Raw genomic sequence first — 23,090 nt, forward strand, 5'->3', positions numbered from 1 at the left:
GGGGGGGGGGGGGGGGGGGGGGGGGGGGGGGTTGTTTGTGTTCTTTGTTGGAGAGTGAGAGGGACTGAGAGGGACCAGACATCAATCCACGTTCTCCACATCTTTCTAAACAAGTCTCTCCTATTTCAAACTTGTAAGTAAATAGCCAGGCAAGGCGTGTTAGTTTTCCTTTGTTTTTCTCAACTTGTAAATGTACCTTTTACTAGAGTGTTTATCTTTGTTTGCTGTACTTTGAACCTGAGACTAGAGGGGAGTCCTCTGAGCTCTTTAAGTTTGATTACCCTGTAAGGTTAATTTCCATACTGATTTTACAGAGATGATTTTTACTTTTTTCTTTAATTAAAAGCCTTCTTTTTAAGAACCTGATTGATTTTTCCTTGTTTTAAGATCCAAGGGGTTTGGATCTTGATTCACCAGGAGTTGGTGAGAGGAAGGAGGAGAATGGTTAATTTCTCCTTGTTTTAAGATCCAAGGGGATTGAATCTGTATTCACCAGGAGTTGGTGAGAGGAAGGAGGAGAATGGTTAATTTCTCCTTGTTTTAGATCCAAGGGGATTGAATCTGTATTCACCAGGGAATTGGTGAAGGTTTTTCAAGGCTTCCCAGGGAGGGAAAAATTGAAATGGTGGCAGCGGAACCAGAGCTAAGCTGGTAGTTAAGCTTAGAAGTTTTCATGCAGGCCCCTACATTTGTACCCTAAAGTTCAAAGTGGGGATCCAGCCTTGACATACCTAAAGCCACCCAACTTCTCAGAAATCACTGGAACCCGGTACTTAGCCTATAGCTGTTCTCTTGTAATTTTTTTCCCTATTACACACAAAATGTTGTATTTCCTTTGAAGCTAGAGGTATACCATTATTCACTGTATGGAGAAATATACTGGCATGGGACAGAGATAAGGAGGTTACTTGCCTTATGGTAACTGGAGGTTCTTTGAGATGCATGTTCCCTATCTGTATTCCACTGTGGGATAAACATGTGCTCCATGTGCCCGGAGTCTGAGAACTGTGTCCGTTGGCATGCACCCGGCGCCCTTACCCTTGTGCCTCCAAATGAGGAATGAAAGGGCATTTCGGCCAACCACCTCTCCAGTTCCTTCTTTACCACGAATCCAAGTAAGGTCTGAAGCACAGGGAAAGACAGGGACCACACATCACAAATAACCTCCAGTTACTATAAAAAACCTCCTCTTTGAGTGCTGGTCCCTATGTGTATTCCACTATGAGTGACTGACAAGCAATACTCAGGAAGGAGGAAAGGGCAAGGTCGCAGGCAGCAGAGTAGTTTGAAGGACTGCTGTCCCAAAGGATCCATCAGCAGCAGAGTACTGTACTAGAGCATAATATCTCGCAAACATATGTATGGAAGTCCATGTCACTGCTTTACAAATGTCAACCAGATGCACTTCCTGAAGCAATGCTGTAGATGTTGCTTTTGCTCTTGGGTTTGAGGGCTCATTCTACACTTGTGATGGAGGAAGATGAGAAAATTGACAGTAAGATACAACCAGAGATCCACTTCATGATCCTCTGAGAGGTGATAGCTTGATCTCTGACTCTTTCCCCCAAAGAGAAAAAGAGAGAGTCTGGGAGATTTTCTAATCAATTGTGTCTTTTGTACATAGAAGGTTGGGATCAACAGGGCTCCCACTGGACCTACCTTCTTGGCTGAGGTGATAGCCACAAGGAATGCAACTTTCATAGATAAATGAGAAGGGGAACATGTAGCTAATGGCTTGAAGGGAAGCTTTGACAGAGCTTACAGCACCAGGTTGAAATGAGGGGTAGGCTTCCTTTCTGGAGGAAAGGTGCTAATTAGGTCTTTTAAGAATCTGATAGTCAACGGATGAGTGAAAACCAAATAACCATCAGATGGGCACATACTGCCTGCTGCCAGGTGGACTCGTAAAAACTCAGGGAAAGGCCATCCGTTTTGAGAAAAAGACGACAATCCAAAATTGAGGGAATATCCTCTTACTTGGGCTATATGTACTTCTCACATGCCCTGAGGGAGAAACGCTTCCACTTGGCTGAACAGGATTTCCTAGTGAAGCTTTCTGCGGTTAAGGACAGTTTGTAGGGATTCCAAACAAGAAAGCTCTAGTGATTATGGCCATCCAAAAACCAAGCTGTAGGATGAAGCATATCAGGGATAGGATGCTTGATTCTGCCACTCTCCTGGGTCAAGAGGTCAGAAAATGATTGGATGCTAGCAGGACGACAGCCACTGCAAGTACGGGAACCAAAACAGTCTGGGCCAATACGGGTCAATGAGAATGACTCTTGCCCTGTCTTGATGAATTTTCTCAAGGTAGGAGCAGTAAAGGAGCAAAGGTGTAGGTCAGATGACCCAATCATGAAAGAAGGAGAGCATCACCTTAAGAGTGTAGCCCTAGAGCACCTCTGGAGCAATGTGTGTTGCATTTCTTCTTCATTTAGGAGGTGAACAGAACTGAGTGAAAATGTTGCTTACTACTGACTTGTGCAATTCCCACTCATGATAGATGGCAAAATGCCTGTTTGAGGGCATCTGCCAGCACATGGTGTGTTTCTGGAAGGTAAGCTGCCAGCAGTGTGTGATCTGATTCTTGATACACCAGTTCTATAGGGTGACTGCTTCTACATACAGGTGGATTGATCTCACACTTCCCTGTTTCTTGATGTAAAAAGATGGTTGCCATATTGTTTAACGTTATGAGGACATGGTGGGACATTATGAATTTCAGAAAAACTTTGCAAGCTTCTTGAACTGCCCAAAATTCCAAAAGGTTGACGTGCATCCTGGCTTCTCAAGGTATCCAAGTGTCTTGAGACATATGGCTGTCCATGTGCACTGCCCAGCTAAAAAGAGAAGATGGTAGGAAGGGGATGTCATAGAATATCAGGGTTGGAAGGGACCTCAGGAGGTCATCTAGTCCAACCCCCTGCTCAAAGCAGGACCAATCCCCAGTCAGATTTTTGCCCCAGATCCCTAAATGGCCTCCTCAAGGATTGAACTCACAACCCTGGGTTTAGCAGGCCAATGCTCAAATCACTGAGCTATCCCTCCCCCGAAGACCTGATGAGGGTCCTTCCACCATGTTAGAGAAGCTGTTACTCTGGAAGGAATTGTTACCATAGTGTTCATGTTTATGTTTGGTGAATACACAGTGTAGAGTCATGCCTGAAGGCAATGTAGGCGGAGTCTGGCAAAAGAGGTAACTTAAATGCATGAAGCTGTTTTTTCTTCTTAGAGGGCTTGCTCATGTTGATTCCATTCTAGATGACTCACAAGCATTATACATGTAAATGTGCGGACGGACGACCAGGTGGCAGCCTTGCAGATATCCTGGATCAGCATTTGGGCTAGGAAAGCTGCCAAAGAGGCTTGTGCCCTGGTTGAATGGCTGGTTACAATCGCAGGAGGGGGCACCTTGGCCCAGTCGTAGCAGTAGCGGATATAGGCAGTAATCCAAGAGGAGATTCTCTGAGTCAACACTGGATGACTTTTCATCCTGTCGGCCACTGCGACGAATAACTGTGGCGACTTACGAAAAGGCTTGGTCCTCTCAATGTAGAAGGCTAGTGTCCTTTGGACATCCAGAGAGTGCAACCTGCGCTCTTCCTCTGACTTATGAGGCTTAGGGAAGAAGACAGGTAAGAATATGTCCTGATTCAGATGAAATTGCGAAACAACTTTGAATAGAAAGGCCGGATGAGGTCGCAGTTGGACCTTGTCCTTGTAAAACACTGTGTAGGGCGGCTCCAAGGTAAGTGCCATAATCTTGGAGCTCCTGCAGGCAGATGTTATTGCCACCAAGAAAGCAACCTTCCAGGAAAGGAGGAGGAGGGAACAAGATGCTAGAGGCCCAAAGGGGGCTCCCATGAGTCGCGACAGCACAAGATTTAGGTCCATGAAGGAACAGAGTCCCTAATGTTAGGGTGTAGGCACTCTAAATCCTTGAGGACCCTGGCAGAAAGGTTGTGGGTGAAAACCAACCTACCCTCAAGCGGAGGATGAAAGGCCAATATAGCGGTCAAGTGGACTTTAACAGATGAAAGAGAAAGACCCTCGATTTTAAGATGCAGGAGATAATCCAGGATTAACTGTAGTGAGGCTCTCTCGGGTCGAATACCTTTATCTGAAGACCAGCATGTAAACAGTTTCCATTTCCCCCCAGTAGGTTGCTCTGCTAGAGAGCTTTCTGCTGCCCAGCAGGACCTATTGGATACAAGAGCCACTCATCTGCATTCAGCAATGCGGCAGCCAGGCCATCAGGTTCGAATGCAAGAGTCTTCTATGGTTCTGACAGAACAAGTCCAACTGCAGCAGTAGCTATAATGGGGTGGCCACCGAGAGATCTAGCACCATGCCAAACCACTGCTGGCATGGCCAAGTCGGCATTATGAGGATTACTTTTTGCTCTGTCCTGCTTGATTTTCATGAGGACTCTGGATTAATGGCATGGTAGGGAAGGCGTACATCAGAGCCCCTGATCATGGGAGCAGGAAAGCGTCTGACAGGGACCCTCTGTCTGTCCCCCAAATCGAACAGAAAGCGTGGCACTTTGTTTTGCCTGGATGCAAACAAGTTCACCTGGGGAGTCCCCCACATGTAGAAAATGATGCTGACTACCTCTGGATGGAGCGACCGCTCATGGGGAGACGAAAAGGTCCTGCTGAGGTGATCTGCCAAAGTGTTTCTGGTTGCTGAACACAGAAGTTCCAGAGCCTGAGGACTTCTTGGCAAAAGATGTAGGACTTCTTGCCTGCTGATGTAGAGCATAGCGGCGGTATTGTTAGTCAGGACCTGAACCACTCTGCCTTTCATATGAGGCAGGGAAGCTTGACAGGCTAAGCGTACCACTCCGAGCTCCCTGACATATATGTGTAAGGAGCAATCGTGACTCGACCAACAACTTCGCATGCAGAGATTGCCCAGATCGGCTCCCCATCCCAGAGCTAAAGCATCAGAGACCAGGTTGATTGACGGGAACAGGGCTGCGAAGGGGACTCCCTCCAACCCCAATGTGGGGTCCAACTACCAAGTGAGCAATGACAGTATGTGGTCCAAAATCTTGACTACCTGGTTTATGTTGTCTCTGTTGGGGATGAAAACCGACGCGAGCCACATCTGGAAGGGCCTGAGATGGAGCTGTGCGTGCCGGACCACGTAAGTGCCGGACCACCATGTAGCTCAAAACGGCTGTCTCTGACCCCTGTGGTGTTTCGAAGGGCCAGGTTGAGCAGGCAATCGAGAGACCGAAGGGCAGTGTCACTTAAACCCTTTGTCTTTGTCCTATCTCCTGTAGGTCCCCTGCCGGGAAAGCCTCTAGGACCGAGGTGGAGGAAGCCGGAACTGCTTTCTGGCCTGCTCTGGAGTATGGAGGCCCAGTGACCGCAGGGTAGCCCAGAAGTCTTTAAGACCATGCAGCCTTGCGTCAGTGAGCTCAGAGAAGAGCGCTGCACCCTCAAACAGGAGGTCCTGGATTGTGGCCTGCTTCTCTTGGGATAACCCCAAAGATGGTAGCCAAGAGCTGCGCCTCATGGCCACTCTGGTGGCCAAGTCTGTAGCATCTCCCAACATATGGAGGGTGCCCTTTGCCACCACTTTGCTCTCTTCCAGGATTGTGGCAAACTCAAGGGCCAGGTCCTGTGGAAGGGCCTCCCTGAACTTGATAAGGGAGTTCCATAAATTAAAATTGTACCTTCCCAACAGGGCCTGGTGTTTGGATACCCGGAAATGTAGGCTAGCCGTCCAATAAATTTTTCTGCCAAAGAGGTCTAGTTGTTTGATGTCTATTTTTTGGTGTGCCGCTCACCTGTCCCTCCTGTTAACTGCGGACACGACCAGCGACCCCACTAATGGGTACGTATAGAGATAGTCAAACCCCTTGGTGGGGACGAAATACTTCTATAGTACCTGAGTGGACAGGTAGTGCAATGCGGGCCGGGGTGGAGGATGATATGACATTGAACAAGTTGTCTGATTGCTCCTCCAACTCCTTGATTTTGATGTTTAAGTTGGTAGCTACCCTTTTAAGGAGAGCTTGGTGCTTCTTAAAGTCTTCGGGGGGGGGACAGCCAATCCAGAAGGGCATGGCCACCGTTTCAGCCGGCGACGAAGGCGAGGGCATCACCAGGGGAGGGGCGGGTTCTCCTTCCCGGAGATGGCTCCTTGGGTGTTGATGCCTGTTGAGTTGTCTCCGTGGTGGAAGGATGGGATCGGCATCACCAATATCCCCCAAGGGTTCCAACATGGCCATTGACCAGGCCATTGTCCCTGCTGCCATGCCGCTGACACAGTGCTGGTCTAACGGGCCAACAGGGATTTGCACCCCCTTGGCAATAGGCTGAACCCCAGCTCCAACTGAGACCAATCCCCTTCCGGTGACCATGGCGGGGCTGTGGAGGCCTGCATGTACCGACTAACTCTCAGAGACTGGTGTCTAGAGAGCGGGGATTGCCGCCTGTCCCTGAAGCGGTACCAAGGCAGCGGAGGTCAGTGTTGCAATGGCTAGTGGTCCTGCAACAGCGGGGACCAGCGCCTAGGAGACTGCCTGGGTGATAAAGATCTGTGCAAAGGTAATCTTGGGAGGCTGGTCAGTACTGGGAGAGTGAGGATTGGTGCCTTGTTCTGGCGATCTGGGGACCAATAGTGCTCCCCTGCCCTTTGGGGAGATCCCATGGCTTGCTTTTGGGCTGCAGGGCCTTAGCCACTTCTGGCACCTGGCATGGCATCTGTGGACAGGTAGGCCCACCAGTTCTTTGGCTGCATGGGCCATCTAGACGACAAAGGTTCCTATAGAAGCCAAGATCCCCTACCACTCCCAGGAGTTGGAGGCAGATCCTTGTCTGGGCTAGGGGGTCCGACCTTAACGGTACTCCCCTGTAGCTCCTGGGTGGGCACGTGTCCTGAACTAGGCCCTTTGCCCAAAGCCCCCTTCCCCTCCTTGAACGGTGCTGGGGAGCCCTTTTTCTTCGGACGCTTCTTGGGCACCGGCGAGGGGAATGGTTCTGGGAGAATCCCAGTGCTGGTTGGGCACTCTGCACCAGTGCAGAGTTGCTGGGAGCAGAATCCCATCAGGAGGGCTCCAACGCTGGGCACAGTGCTGCCTCCATCAGGAGGGCTCTCAAGCAGTCCATCTCCTTTTGGGTTCTGGGACGAAATTTTTTGCAAATCCTGCACTACTTCTTTATATGGGATTCCCCCAAGCACTTCAAACAGCTGCTATGAGGGTCACGGCATTAGTGACCCTGTTGCATGAAGAACACGGCTTAAAGCCCGGGGAACGGGGCATGCCCAGCTCCAGGACAAAGTCCCAGCCAGGACTCTAACCACTAAACTAACAACTAACACTTAAAATGCTAACTAAGTACTTACAAACTATACAGAAAGGAAATAACAATGGGCTGTTAAGAACCACTACCACTCTTGCTATGCAAGACAAGGCACTTTGACCAACCATCATGGGCAGTAAGGAACTGAGGGTGTAGGGCCAGCGGCGCCTCATATACTGACGCTTGAGCGCGGCACTCAAGTGGGCACCACATTCGACCCTATGGATACCGCTAAGGCAAAAATCTCCGATGACTGTGCACGTGGGCTTGCACACATCTTGAATGGAATCAACATGAGCAAGCACTCAAAGAAGAACAGACTTTTCCAAGTTGCCTTTAACTCCTAAGGCTGGTCTACACTAGGGGAAGGATCGATCTAAGATACGCAACTTCAGCTACGAGAATAGCGTAGCTGAAGTAGACGTTGTGACGTTGTGCAGTCTATACGGTTTTATAAAAACATGATAATAAGTGAATATAATGTAACTGATATGCTTCATACAAAAGGTCTCTTGTAAGGTATTATTACAAAGCTTATAATCTACTGAGTGTGATCATCCGATTTGTAGAAATGTACCACTCTTGTATCTAAAACTAGAAATATAAAATACAACTCTGAGGGCCTACTGTAATTATGTAAAGTGTGGGCCATTAATGATGGTTTGGAATCTTGATGACTCCCATTGTCTGCAGATGGCTGTCTTTACCTGTGAGTCTTCCTGTATATGTGTGTGCTGGCAAGTGAGTAATGAAGTTGCAGTGACATGTGATCATGTCACCTGAACTGGAATCCATCTTTAACCTGGTGCTTTTCCAGTGAGGGGGGATGGAAACCCAGAGGGACAAAGGGTTCCCACCTTATGCAAAAGATATATAAAGGGGTGGAAGAAAAAGGGGAGAGAGGAGCCATCATGAAGAATCCCCTAGCTATCACCTGAGCTACAACAAGAGCTGTACCAGGGGAAAGAATTGTGCCCAGGCCCGGAAGGTGTCCAGTCTGAGAAAAACTTACTGAAGCATCTCTGAGGGTGAGATTATCTGTATTTAGTTTGATTAGACATAGATTTGCGCATTTTATTTTATTTTGCTTGGTAACTTACTTTGTTCTGTCTGTTACTACTTGGAACCACTTAAATCCTATTTTCTGTATTTAATAAAATCATTTTATTTAGTAATTTACTCAGAGTATATATTAATACCAGGGGGAGCAAACAACTGTGCATCTCTCTCTATCAGTGTTATAGAGGGCGAACAATTTCTGGGTTTGCCCTGCATAAGCTTTATGTAGGGTAAAACGGATTTATCTGGGTTTAGACCCCATTGGGAGTTGGGCATCTGAGTGCTAAAGACAAGCACACTTCTGGGAGCCGTTTTCAGGTAAACTTGCAGCTTTGGGGGCAAGTGATTCAGACCCTGGATCTGTGTTAGAGCCAGACGGGAGTGTCCAGCTCAGCAAGACAGGGTGCTGGAGTCCTGAGCTGGCAGGAAAAACAGAAGCAGGGGTAGTCTTTGCACATTGGGTGGCAGCTCCCAAGGGGGTTTCTGTGATCCAACCCGTCACAGTCAGCTACGAGAATAGCATAGCTGAAGTAGACGGATCTTAGATTGACTTACGGCGCGCGATCAACAGCTGCGGCTCCTCCATTGACTCCGCTTCCATCTCTCGCTCTGGTGAAGTTCTGGAGTCGACGGGGAGTGCGTTTGGGGATCGATTTATTGTGTCTAGACGAGATGCAATAAATCGATCCCCGATAGATTGATTACTACCCGCCGATCCCTAGAGAAGATGTAACCCTAGAGAAGAAACTAGATGAAGCATAAATGAGATTGTCTCGTGGGCTTCCTGACAACTCCTGGCAGCAAGAAGCAAATTGTTGAGATGGAATAACTTCAGTCTTCTCCTATGTAAAATGAGCTGTTAGTACCAGGAAGACCTTGGCAAAGACTTGGGGAGCAGTGGTCTGAGAAAACGTCTGTGTACCGGGTGAATATCCACATGAAAGCAAGCATTCTTCATATCAGGAGTGGTAAACCATACGTCTTTTTCCAGGGATGAGATTATAAATGCCACAGTGACCATGCAAAACTTCAGTTAACGGATAATTCCAAACTCCCTTCTTTTGGACGATTAGGAAGTATGTAGAGTAAAAACCTTTTTCTCTTGGTACTGAACAGGTACGAGTTCTACTGCTCCTCGCTGGACGAGCGACTCCACTTCCTGAGAATCCCCTTATGAGAATGGCCCCTGAAGAGGAACAGGATGGGGGTTTTGGAGGAGATCGGGAAGTAAACAATCATTATAGCCAATTTGGCTATAACAATCTATACATCTAATACCCACTTGTCCATAGTCCTGGCACTCCAGATGTGGAAATACAGTGCTAAACGACCCCCAACTGGTATGTGGGGGTTGGGTGGTGGTATTGTTAATGGTTTGTAGCTCAAATTCCAGTCAAAATTTTATTTTCATCAGCGGATGGGATTGAGATGGTACTGTAGATGTGAGGATGCAAGGAAACAAGACTTCAGTACCCTGCCTCTTATGAGGAGGGTCATAAGATCACTGCTGATAAAACAGAGATGCCGGTCTTGGTCTGTAAGGCTGCCTGTGCTATTTCCTTTTTGGGGTAGGTGTATACATTACCAGGAATGGAGAGTGGCTCTAGAGTCCTTTGAAATGTGTAAGGACTTTCATTGAATAGGGTGTCTTTCATCTGTCCTTTCACTGAAAAGCCCTTTAGTGAAGACAGCCAAGTCCTCCATGGTGTCTTGGATCTCCCTGGGAAATCCTGAGGTGTGTAACCATGACTCATAACCAATTACAATGACCATTGCCATCGACATAAATGATGTCTCTGCTGTATCAACTGCTGATTGAAGTGCAGTTCTGGCCACCAGCTTGCCTTCATCAATAAGAGCCTGGAAATGAGCTCTATCTTGTTGTGGTTGCTTGTCTACAAAATCCATGGATTTTGAGCAGTTGAAATAGTTGTGCTTAGCCAACATTGCTTGACAGTTCACTGTACAAAAACTGAAGGCAAGAAGATGTAAATACCTTTCTTCACAATAAGTCTAGACATTCAGCTTTCTTGTCAGAAGATGCAGATTTAATATGTAGTCCACATCTCTCTATGGAGAGAGTTCGGTGCCAGGTGGATAAAAAGGAATCCTGCTCCCTCGAAATAATATAGTTTCTCTCAGAGGTAAGGGCTTATGTTGCTGGTGTATTCCCAGACTGCTCTAGCAGAATAAATTTTGTTGACTGGAAGTGTTATTTGGCTGAATCTGGTGGTTTGCAGAATATCCAGGAGCTTATGCTGGTGATCCTGGCCTCTTCCCAGGAGAGATCTGGAGTGCTTCTCCCACCCTGTGCAATAACTACTGAGTGTTTATGGTCATCCAGAGGGGATGGAGATGCCAGGGTGACTGCATCATCAGGAGACAAAAGTAGCAAACTTCTTGGTATAGGTGGAACTGGTTCACAGTCCTTGTCTTCAGAAGGGTCAGGAGGAAGCTCTGACTGTTCAGAACAGGGTTCGGTATGGAAAGAGCCCTCACAGGATGGGCTTTAGAGTGCTGTCCCAGGGACTCAGTACATCTTAAGTTCTTAGAGATTGACAGAGTAGGTTTTCTCAACTTATGTGGCATTATGTCAGACGACCTAAGAGCCAATTTAGAAGGGGACCTGCCTTTATGTTTGTCCAAGCATTCTCTGCCTTCCTGATGAGACCCTGATGGGGCTCTGTGGGTACAGACTCTCCTGTAGCAGAGTTGGACCTCGTGGCACGGGGTGTACTCCATGTAGATTCAGGCCAATGTAGGAGAGGCAGGAGGGGAATCCTACAACCTGGGTGTGACTGCAGCCTCCTGGCCTCCTATTCTAAGCCAAAATTCCCACGGCTCATGGGTATGGCTAGAGAAAGACTGGCAGATATTACACCTAACTACGATATGTGCCTCTCTGAGACAGCATAAGTAGAGCAGATGGTCATCGCTGAGTGAAAAGGAACAGAGGCAGGACACACAATTCTTGAAGCTCTGAGTTCTGGGAATAGTCTGATACACCTAACAGTGTATTGGGAGGGTGGGGCAGGAGGTAGAAAGTCTACCTAACTATAAATTCTTTACTAAAAGTTATTAAAACTACAGAAATAACTATAACAACAAAGGCAATGTTTAATATTTACAGAAAGAAGAATTCGAAGGAGAGCTCCAAACACTGGAGGTTCCAACACAGGCATGTTGCAATAAGAAGAAACTGAAGAGGTTGTCGGCCTGCCTCGCCTTATCTCCTTGGTTGAAGGCACGAGGAAAGCAAGGGCACACATGCAGGCTAACGGACACTGCTTTCAAAATTCTCCGACTCCAGACACCAGCATACAAAGAAGAACCAGTAGTATCCTGTCCAAAATGTATCTATGCAAGCTGGAAGAAAATTCTTTGCTTTTTAACTGTAAACAAATATGATTTGTGTTAAATCAAGCTTGGACTTGGGGAAAAAAAAAAAAAAAAAAAAAAAGGATATTCTCATAGCTGCCATTGAAACAACTGGTATTGAAGCAGCCAGACTAATAAGCAAGCAAGGAATGGTACAATTCTGAAGTTGCAAAATGACCTTTTTTGTCTAAAAATATAACAGAAGGCTCAAAATTCACCATGCAAGTCCAAAATATATCTAAACCATCAATGTAAGTTCTTTGAATTAAATTCCAAGGTGTCAATTCGAACTGATATTTTGCTGTTGTCTTCACAATGTTTGCTGCTAATTTCCTTGACTGCATAATCTTGCTCATAGCTGTTCTAATTGATTGACTTTCTGGTCAATTTTATGCAGGCTAAAATTTCACCCAGCAGGAAAGGGTTAAGGGAAACTGATGATTGTCTAGTTTTCCTTTTAATACAGTTACAATGGCAGAATGTTATTACGTAGGCCAGATTTTCAATCCATTCCCCACACACATATGCACAACTTTGCATGCACACACAACTGAGTGCTGAATGCTCTATCACCCGTTTGTGAGGTGATGGAATTCATCAACTGCATATGCTGGTGACAGCCACACATCTACAAATAGATGGGACTGCCATCTGTAACAGATGCACACGTTAAGATATACTGGCCTGCTTAGCAACCACATAGCGAGTACGGCCAAGAACACTTTTTCAACCTGCACCTGGAGAGAAAAATGCAACTTCTTCTCTTTGATGAAGACCTTAGGGCAGTTATTCACGTTGACATTGACGCCATTAAGAAACTGAAATTAATCAGGCAATTATATTCTGCACTATTAAGTATAATTCTGAGCCAGAAGAGACACACCAATGCTTTGGAATCTGTATTGACTGCCAAATAAGTTTCTTGGTGGAATTCACAGTGTTGATTTTAACATACAAAGACCTAAATGGTTTGCGACATGGTTCCCACAAGACCACCTCTCTCCCAATGCCATACTGCTCCTCTTGAGATCAGAGATGCTTAAGATAAAGCTCCCTTGTTATGGGTCTAACCCTTCATTATATTATATACTGTGTAAACAATCCTTAGTGGGGCATCTACGTGCTAGCACAACTGAAATAAATGGAAGTAGGCAATTGAGAGCGCTCTCCCCATAAGAGATCACTGCTTCTGGATTTTACTTACTCTGGTTCATCACAGCCCAAGTCTGTTAATCAGCAGGCCCATCCTATCCCCTAGGTATTTATGGCAGGGAGGGTGTTGAGAATTAAAGAGGTCTATGTGAGGTGGAAAGATTTCTAATCTGTTAGTACTGGAAAAGCAATCCATTATGCTGGGGGGAGGGGAAGAGGGCTAAATTAAATTATTTCAGGGCATCTAAAGTCCAGACAGACACCTATTTTTGTTATCAATATAAAAATAAATGAATAACTATTTGATATGGCTAAATTTAGTTCTAATACCAGCTGTCAGAATCTGTAAACAATTTTAAATGTTTTTCAGCACAGAAGCTGAGCTATCTTCCCTTTGTGGCAATGAACTGGGGTTACACTAGAGCTTTACTTTCTTTAAAACTATAGCTTTGAAATCACAAACCAAGTTCATCTCTGCAGTAATTCCATTGATTCTTATTCTTAAAAAAAAAATAAAATAAAAAAAATATTCTATTCTGACTGATTAGGTGGTAGGATATTTTGTGTAGCCACTACTACTGTTTTGGGTACATTTCCACAACTGACTGTGGCCTGGTCCACACTAACCCCCAACTTCGAACTAAGGTACACAAATTCAGCTATGTTAATAACGTAGCTGAATTCGAAGTACCTTAGTTCCAACTTACCGGCAGGCTCCCCCGTCGATGCCGCGTACTCCTCTCGCCGAGCTGGAGTACCGGCGTCGACGGCGAGCACTTCCGGGATCGATCCCAGAAGATCGATTGCTTACTGCCGGACCCGGAGGTAAGTGTAGACCTACCCTTTATCTCCCTGGATTATAAAAGGAAAGGAAAAAAAAACCATGGACTAATCTTAATATGCTGGTTCTTCCCACAATTTAATATTTTGAAAACAAGCTTCTTCTGTACTTTACAGAGCTTTGACCCTGCTGCATCACCTAGTCGCACCCCTTTCCCCCTCCCCGCTGTTCTAGTGCTGAATGGAATCTAAATGGAAAAACCATTAAGCTTCCTTATTTGCTTTATTATTATCCTTGTTTAAAGTACCTGAAAAATGTCTACACAGAGAAGAGAAATTGCTCCTGAAGCCCTATGAATACTGGTTATATCAACAAGACAAAGAGAACAAACCTTTCAGTAAAACCTACCAAACAGACACTCCTATCCTAATGCAGGAGCTGGATTTTATAATGTACTATGAGAATTAATGTATGATTTAATTACATCCTGTCAGCCACCCCTTTTGAACAGCAGAAAGGAATGACAGACCAGAACAATCCTTATGAGTAATTATGGTCACCCTTTTGTTTTAGAATAAGTTATAAAGCTACTATGGTTTCCTATATGTATTACAAATTAGGAAGTAAGAGACAGGATTTTCTATTGTATCTATGTTAAGAAGTATCAGAGGGGTAGCCGTGTTAGTCTGAATCTGTAAAAGGCAGCAGAGGGTCCTATGGCGCCTTTGAGGCTGGCAGAGGTATTGGGAGCGTGGGCTTTCGTGGGTGGGGGCCTCACTTTTCCAGATGCATCATCTTCTTGCATCTGGGGAGGTGAGGTTCTTGCCCACGGGGGCTTGTGCTCCCAGTGCTTCTGTTGGTCTTGGAGGTGCCACGGGACCCTCTGTTGCTTTTTATGTTAAGAAGATTAGAGGAATATTGAGGGCCTGAAGCCCCAATGTGAATTGTTTTAGATATAAGATTTAGCAAGGCTTGATTTACAATGTATTCTGCTGAATATACAATACTGCTGTCTGTATACCTTTGAAGGTTTCTGTAAGAGATTGTTTGTGTGAATGAGGTATACATACATCAGAAAAAGATAAGGTGTGAAAGCCATCACAAATTTCCAGATGGTCAAGAAAAAGTGAGAGACTTGGAAAGACCAGGAGACAATCAGAAAACATCCATTGTATCCGATGTTAAACATGTTAGCAGCATTGACGACCTCAGAGGTGAGGCAGGCACCCCCAAAGGCGAGACAACAAATAAGAGAGAACGATGGGAAGCCCGACAATAACCATCAAATGATAACACCACTTAAGGACTAATGATGACAGGATGACATTGCAAAATGCATGGACTCAAATGGAAATTTACAACTATAAAGCTGGGGTGTTTTGCCATGGAACTCTGGGTTCAGTCCTGCAAAGCCTCGGAGCATCGGATCGCGACCGACAGAACCCAGCTCCACACTAGTGCTCAGTCTAACTGGCCATGAGATTGACGTGAGTTACAACAGACTGGTAACTATGAACATCACTGGCAGGAGAGGGAGAGGGAGAGGGAGAGGGAGAGAGACTCTCTCTCTCTAAGTCTAAAAAGCGTATGCTAACTGTGGTATTCTCAATAAATGCTGTGTATTTACCTTCCTCTATAAAGATCCCGTGTGCTTTGTATGAGCAGAACACTAATACCATGAAATATCACACAAATTATTTTAAAAGGATAAAGAGTAACTACAAAAGTAAATTGCACTTCTACTTTGCCTCATGTATGAAAATTACTTAAGTTCATTATAAAAATATCAAGTCTAACAGACATAGCAATTAGAACCCCATATACACTCTAAAAAGCCTTCCTACTCTGAAATTAACATTTTTAGTCGAAATCTGTAAACAAAAAAAAAAAACCCACTACCAAACAAACACACACACACACACACACACACACTTACTTGCATTTCTTGTTGGATCCTTCAGTCTGTATATAAGCATATATGCATTTGTGGAGCTAAGAGGGAAATATTTTTAAGAATATCAGTATCTGACTTGGAAGCCAAAATAAAATATTTTTATTAAAGTTATTAATATAATAAATAGCTGTACATGGCAACTAATACTGTATATTAATTCAGGAATCACAAATATTGTTTTTAAACATGAAATTCATACTATTGCTAGAAGATTTGAAATTGTCATCAATTTTTAGAATTCTTTTGCATAAATGTATTAAACCATTTTTACCATAATGTGGCATGCAAACTGTTTGGTAGGACTATACCAATATTAAAAAAGAAAGAATATTAGAGATATACTAACCTAGCAAAAGCACTGGAATAATAGCCTCTGCTCCCAGAGGACCCACCATATGTTTTCTTAATATCTTCTTGGGTAATCTAAAAGCAAAACCAGTTTTTTTTTTTTTTAAAGTTCATTCTTTGTCAAGTAACAATAGTCAATGAGCATTTATTAGTATTGGAAAAACTGACAATCATACTAAACTCATCACTATTTTACATTTGTTTCTTTTTATTTTCTAAATGCACAAGAAAATAAAAGTTGTGTGTCTAGAGGTGATTAGATCTCCCATTTAGGTTGAAAAATAAATATCCTTAATTTTTTTGAAGTGTGAGTTTTAGACCAATTTTAATATGCATTATGAGAAACATGACAGCAAATACAGTCTCTTTCAACTTCCATATGAATTTCAAAAGTTACTTCTATAGCATGGTTTAAAAATTCAAGTAAATACATTCAACGTAGAAAATCCCAGAAGGCACATTTCCTGTTAGATAAGAGTTCAAAGAAGGTCATACTTCAAAAAAATCAGTCCCAACTGGAAAAATGTAGAAGAAAAGCAAGTTGTAAGCTCTCTTAAAACACTTTGTGTCAGTTACCAAAGAAACCCTAATAACTACAAGCGATGGATTTGCCTAATTTAAAATGGTACAGTAACAGTATGGCTTTGCTTAAGCTACACCTCAAATTCAATATTGTATGTGTACACACACACACACACACCCCCATAGACTTAGTCGGTCCTCAGAGCATCCACTAGCATCACCATCATAACTTTTGTAAGTGTTTTGGGAGTAAGGCTACTAAGTTCTTTTTAGGGACAGAAATCTAGGATAAAATCTTGACTCAATGGGAATTTTGCCATTGACTTCAAATGGAGCTCTTGTCAGTAAAACAATAATGTAGATTTATAGTTACATTTAGCATAGAAACATTGGATTGGAAGGGACCATCTAGTCCAGTCCCCTGCACTCATGGCAGGATTAAGTATTATCTAGACCATTCCTGACAGGTGTTTGTCTAACCTGCTCTTAAAAATCTCCAATGACGGAGAATCCACAACCTCCCTAGGCAATTTATTCCAGTGCTTAACCACCCTGACAGGAAGTTTTTCCTAATGTCCAACCTAAACCTCCCTTGCTGCAATTTAAGCCCATTGCTTCTTAGAATCATAGAAGAATAATAGAAAATTAGGGTTGGAAGGGACCTCAGGAGGTCATCTAGTCCAACCCCCTGCTCAAAGTAGGACCAACCCCAACCAGAGCCTTAAAAACCTTTAAGGATTGAGATTCCACCACCTCCCTAGGTAACCCATTCCAGTGTTTCACCACCTCTTAGAGAAAGAGTTTTTCCTAATATCCAACCTAGACCTCCCCCACTGCAACTTGAGACCATTGCTTCTTGTTCTGTCATCTGGTACCACTGAGAACAGCCTAGCTCCATCCTCTCTGAAACCCTTCAGGTAGTTGAAGGCTGCTATCAAATCCCCTCCCGCCCCCTCCCACTCTAATCTTCTGCAGACTAAACAAGCCCAGTTCCCTCAGCCTCTCCTCGTAAGTCACGTGCCCCAGCCCCCTAATAATTTTCGTTATCCTCCGCTGGACTCTCTCCAATTTGTCCACCCCTTTGTGTAGTGGGGGGGACCAAAACTGGACGCAATACTCCAGATGTGGCCTCACCAGTGCTGAATAGAGGGGAATAATCACTTCCCTCGATCGGCTGGCAACGCTCCTACTAATGCAGCCAAATATGCCGTTAGCCTTCTTGGCAACAAGGGCACACTGTTGATTCATATCCAGCTTCTCGTCCACTGTAATTCCCAGGTCCTTTTCTGCAGAACTGCCGCTTAGCCAGTCATCCCCAGCCTGTAGCAGTGCATGGGATTCTTCCGTCCTAAGTGCAGGACTCTGCACTTGTCCTTGTTGAACCTCATCAGATTTCTTTTGACCCAAACCTCCAATTTGTTTAGGTCACTCTGAACCCTATCCCTACCCTTCAGCATATCTACCTCTAACCCCCAGCTTATTGTCATCTGCAAACTTGCTGAGGGTGCAATCCATCCCATCATCCAGATCATTAATGAAGATGTTAATGAACAAATTAATAAAAACAAAACATTAATGAACAAAATCAGCCCCAGGATGGACTCGTGGGGCACTCCACTTGACACCAGCTGCCAGTTTAGACATCGAGCCATTGATCACTACCAGTTGAGCCTGCTGATCTAGCCAGCTTTCTAGCCACCTTATAGCCCTATTCTTGTCCTGTCCTATCCTCAGAGGTTAAGAACAATTCTTCTCCCTCCTCCTTGTAACAACCTTGTATGTACTTGAAAATGGTTCTGTCCCCTCTCTGTCTTCTCTTCTCTGGACTTTTTCCAATTTCTCCACATCTTTCCTGAAATGTGGCATCCAGAACTGGACACAATACTCCAGCTGAGGCCTAATCAGTAGAGTAGAGCGGTAGAATTACTTCTCATGTCTTGCTTAAAACATTCCTGCTAATACATCCCAGAATTATGTTCGCTTTTTTTTGCAACAGTGTGACACTGTTGACTCAGGGCCGCCCAGAGGCTTCAGGGGGCCTGGGGCAAAGCAATTTCGGGGACCCCTTCCATAAAAAAAGTTGCAATACTATATAATACTATATTCTTGTGGGGACCCCTGTGGGGCCCAGGGCAAATTGCCCCCCGGGTGACCCTGTGTTGACTCATATTTAGTTTGTTGTCCACTATGACCTCCAGATCTCTTTCCGCAGTACTCCTTCCTAGGCAGTCATTTCCCATTTTGTATGTGTGCAACTGATTGTTCTTTCCTAAATTGAGTACTTTGCATTTGTCCTTATTGAATTTCATCGTATGTATTTCAGTCCATTTCTCCAGTTGGTCCAGATCATTTTGAATTTTAATCCTATCCCCCCAAAGCACTTACAACCCCTCCCAATTTGGTATCGTCTGCAAACTTTATAATTGTACTCTTTATGCCATTATCTAAATCATTGATGAAGATATTGAACTGAACCGGACCCAGAACCGATCCCTGGGGGACCCCACTTGTTATGCCCTTTCCAGCATGACTGTGAACTATTGATAACTACTCTCAGGGAATGTTTTTCCAACCAGTTTTGCACCCATCTTCTAGTAGCACCATCTAGGTTGCATTTCCCTAGTTTGCTTATGAGATGGTCATGGAGACAGTATCAAAAGCTTTACTAAGGTAAAGATATATGAAGCTTTGGAGCAGGACAGGATTAACTCCACTACTTTTGAATTATGGCAGAACTATTACATTAACTCTTTAAGCAAGCAGGAAGTTGCCCTTATGTATTTTAAAGGGGAAGGCGTAAGACTAAAGCGGACAAGGCTTTCACATTTAATAGGAGACTTCCACTCCGATAAGACTTTCCCTCCCTTAATCATCAGGATGCCTTATGGAAGTTCACCAGAACCATCCTCAAAGTCTTTACAGGACCATGAACTTTTCTCCTAGGGTCAGGGAACAATCCCTTAAGGGAAGAGAGATGGGAATGTTAGACTTCTCAAACTCTTTAGCCAGAAAGAATATGTTGTGTTTTCTTTTGTACAGAGGTGGTGTGGAAGAAGGGGGACAGTAAATAAAGAGCAAAATTAGCCTAAAACCCCCCCGAAGATTTCTATTAAATAGGATAAAGCAGCATGGAGAAGCCATAACATGTCCTGACCAGCTGAAGCAGGTAACCTTACCTCTTCCTATATCCGGAAATCTCTCCTATTTCTTGAGAATTAACACCACCCGATTAACTTGCTATATGGCACAGATGGTGACTGATGACAGACCATGCTGCAGGCAGAAGACTTGCTCAGAGGAGCAAACAAACTGCCCTGGGGTGGGCACCATGATAGCAAGTACTAAGCCTACAATGAAGACCTGTAGAGTGCTACCACAAAGAGTGGACCATTATTTCCTAACTCTTTAGTTTGCATTGCTACTTCCATTTCTTGATACAATAGTGATACAAAAAGGCAAAAAAAGGGGGCGGGGGGGAGGGAGGAGAGATTAAAAAAAAAACCACATTCTGAAGGCATTTTTCCCTCAAAGAGGGATATCTTAGGTCCTCACAGATCCAGACAAGCTAAATCATGCAGTCTGCACTGATGGTGGCTGGAAATATGAGGAGACTTAATATATGAAAAATTAAAATAAAAAAGAATCACATGTAATATTCTTCATATGGAAAGAATTTGCAAAAGCACTTAACATTCAAATTAAGTAATGAATTATATACACATGAACAAGTTGAGACAAGATGAGCTGAAAAAGTGATATTAACTAAATTCAAAGTCTGTGCACTGTAACTTCAAAAATATGCATGTTACTTCAAATACTACAAGTGAGAGTCATGAACAATAATACAAGCTCATTGTTTCTTTTATGGGGGAAACAAAGCAGCAAATATTACTTTACCTTGCTGACGTGTTGATCATTGAAACTATACCACTGCTCATCATTAAAAGATTTTATGCAGGCATAGTAATGGCCACCAGCAGCACTTCCTGAATGGACCATTACAGAAAAGAGTTCATACAGTAAAGAATTCTAGGGAAGAGAAAAAAAAATCTAAGTAAGGAACAGAGAACTTGTAATACCTCATTCTGACAAACTGCACCTGTGTTATTTAAAAAATGTTTCTCAATTGTGTATAGTTACATGAAAAATAACTATGAAGCAATTGTGCATAGAACTCTCTACAAGTACTATTCTGCATTATTATTAGTAGAATTACAGTAGCACCCAGAAGCCCCAACCAAGATCAGAGCCCCATTGTGCTAGGTGCTGTAAAAAACGCATAGAAAGAGACAGTCCCCACCCTCAAAGAGCCTCTATCTAAAAAACAGGTAAGGCAAAGGAAGTATCTTCATTTTACTAATGTGGAAGAGAGGAACTGAAAGATGAGTGACTTGTCCAAGGTCACAGAGCCAGTCTGAGTCCCAGTCAACTGCCTTAAAACCACAGGACCACCCCCTTCCTTCTTATACAGATGCCAAATATGAATGCAGATATAAAATATTAAATGTTATCCCCACCTTACTTACAATATTCTCCTTATCCAAAGAAAACCTGCTGTAGAGTATAAACCTGGCATTAAAAATTAATAAAAATAATTTTCAGACAAAAAACTATCTGATGTTAAGGATGGGAAAGTTTCACTAACTCAAAGAAATAAATAATAATACAGTACAATTTAAAAAATGTGAATAGTGCCAACCCAGGAAGTTAAGCTCAAATTAAATGTATAAACTCCACAAACATCTGAATGTACAAACATTCACAGTTAAGTTGACTCAACAACTTTAACTGTGCAGGCTTATTTCACCTTAACTATGGAAGCAACTGCCATCTCTCTAATATTTAGCATAGACAAGGCACTGATCTTCAATATAATTTACAAACTTTAATTCTCATAATACGCTTGTGAGGCATTATTGTTCAAAACAATTTTCTTATGTCAGGTAGTTAATATCCACATTTTACACATGGGGAAATTAGGCAAGTCACCATACCTATTTGTTTCACAGTCACGAACTATGTCAAAGTATTAAAGTATTGAGGATGAGACCATTACACTACCATTCTTCTCTGTACACCTTCAACCAATGTGTAATGAAGGCCAAAAAGTAGTTTACTTTTTTTTTTTTTTTTTGGTATCTTTAAAATGTAATTCTGTGATCTAAAATTTGGACTGAGGCATGGGGGGAAAGAGTGGGGACCTCTACAGAACCAGAAACAAAAGTATCTGATTTAACTTCGTCATTAGTCCGAAGGCTCAAGTGAAGTAGAAAGAATTTATGTAGCATTTTCCTTTCAAGGCTTTTCTTTTCACGAACATGAATTAATCAATCCCCAACTTCCTGCTGAGGTAGGGTAAACCTCTCCATTTTACATATGGGAACACAGAGGCACAGAAAGATTAAATTACTTGGTCAAAATGCAGAGTCATTGTCAAATCTAGGATTAGATTATGGGTATTCTGACTTTCACTCCCTGCTCTAATCAAGTGACTGTTAACAATCTCCTATTTCTCAACAGAGATTTACAGGATTCCCAATACTTTTAACAAGACTGAGTTTGAACACTAGAACTCCAATGTCTAATTTATTATAGGGCCAGAATGTAGATATTACACTATTAAAAACAAACACTCTTCAAAGGGTTTATAAAGGTTCAGTTCCAACCAATCCACGGCTTCCTAATGGGTCTAGACAGATACAAGCTACAGGCCATCTAAATTCCCTCTAAAATGCACAGCCGTGCAGCAGGTGCACTGCCACAGGGGCCTGGAGAGAGAAGCAAGTTGGAGCATGCAGGGCTGCCGCAGGCCTCGGCCCCAGCCCGAGGGCTACTGCCGAAGGGGAGAGGCGCTTCAGCCCCAGCCCCGCTGCCAGCCGAGAGAGGGCTGGGGAGGGTCCCTGTGGGCCCAGCCCCAGGGCTGCTGCCAGCAGGGAGAGGGGAGTCCCTCTGGCTACAGCCCTGGGGCAGCCTGCACCCCAAACCCCTCATCTCCAGCTCCACTCCAGACTCTGCATGGCCAGCCAGAGCCCCCCACCCCCCGCACTCCAACCCTCTGCACCAGCCCTGAGACCCCTCCCATACTCCGAACCCCTCGGCCCCACCCCCACCACACATCACCTTCATATTGGTGCACATAACAAAATTCATTCCACACATTGATATAAAAAAATTAGAGGTAACATTACAAGCCATGTTTCAGATTAGTTCACTGAATAAGGTCAGGGAAGCCTATCCTACAAGTATAAGTAACAACTTTTCCAAAGATTTCAGAGAAGACTTGTACCAGTAAAAGGCAATTAAGTTTTCCATCTTAGAGTCCTTGGTAATCACGAAACAACAGAAAGGGGGCACTGCTATCACGGAATGAGTTGCCATTGTAAAATGTATTTTGTGATCATTAATTCAAGATATTCAATAGCATATTAAATGCTTCTAATACCCTCTTCTTTTCTACATGGTCATTTCTGCAGGCCAAGAAATGGATAGCTATTTTCAGAGATCTGTACTATTACTGTATTTTCCTCAAGCTTTTCAACTCTTAGCAACTCAAAAAAAACAGGACTTTGATCCCAAA

The 23,090-nt window shown here is 43.8% G+C and overlaps 1 protein-coding gene across 3 annotated transcripts in view; it reads right to left on the reverse strand.

Annotated features, from left to right (window-relative positions):
• Positions 1 to 23,090, reverse strand: part of USP47 (ubiquitin specific peptidase 47) — a 105,208-nt gene that overhangs the window by 31,123 nt on the left and 50,995 nt on the right. For all 3 annotated transcript variants that reach the window (XM_034769989.1, XM_034769990.1, XM_034769991.1), the window contains 3 exons: positions 20,411 to 20,542; positions 15,990 to 16,066; positions 15,626 to 15,681 (listed from right to left, as the gene is read on the reverse strand). In XM_034769989.1, coding sequence (XP_034625880.1) covers positions 15,626 to 15,681; positions 15,990 to 16,066; positions 20,411 to 20,542 — 265 coding nt within the window. The remainder of the gene's footprint in view (positions 1 to 15,625; positions 15,682 to 15,989; positions 16,067 to 20,410; positions 20,543 to 23,090) is intronic.

The sequence above is a fragment of the Trachemys scripta genome, chromosome 4, assembly GCF_013100865.1.
Source record: "Trachemys scripta elegans isolate TJP31775 chromosome 4, CAS_Tse_1.0, whole genome shotgun sequence".
Classification (NCBI taxonomy): Eukaryota; Metazoa; Chordata; order Testudines; family Emydidae; genus Trachemys; species Trachemys scripta.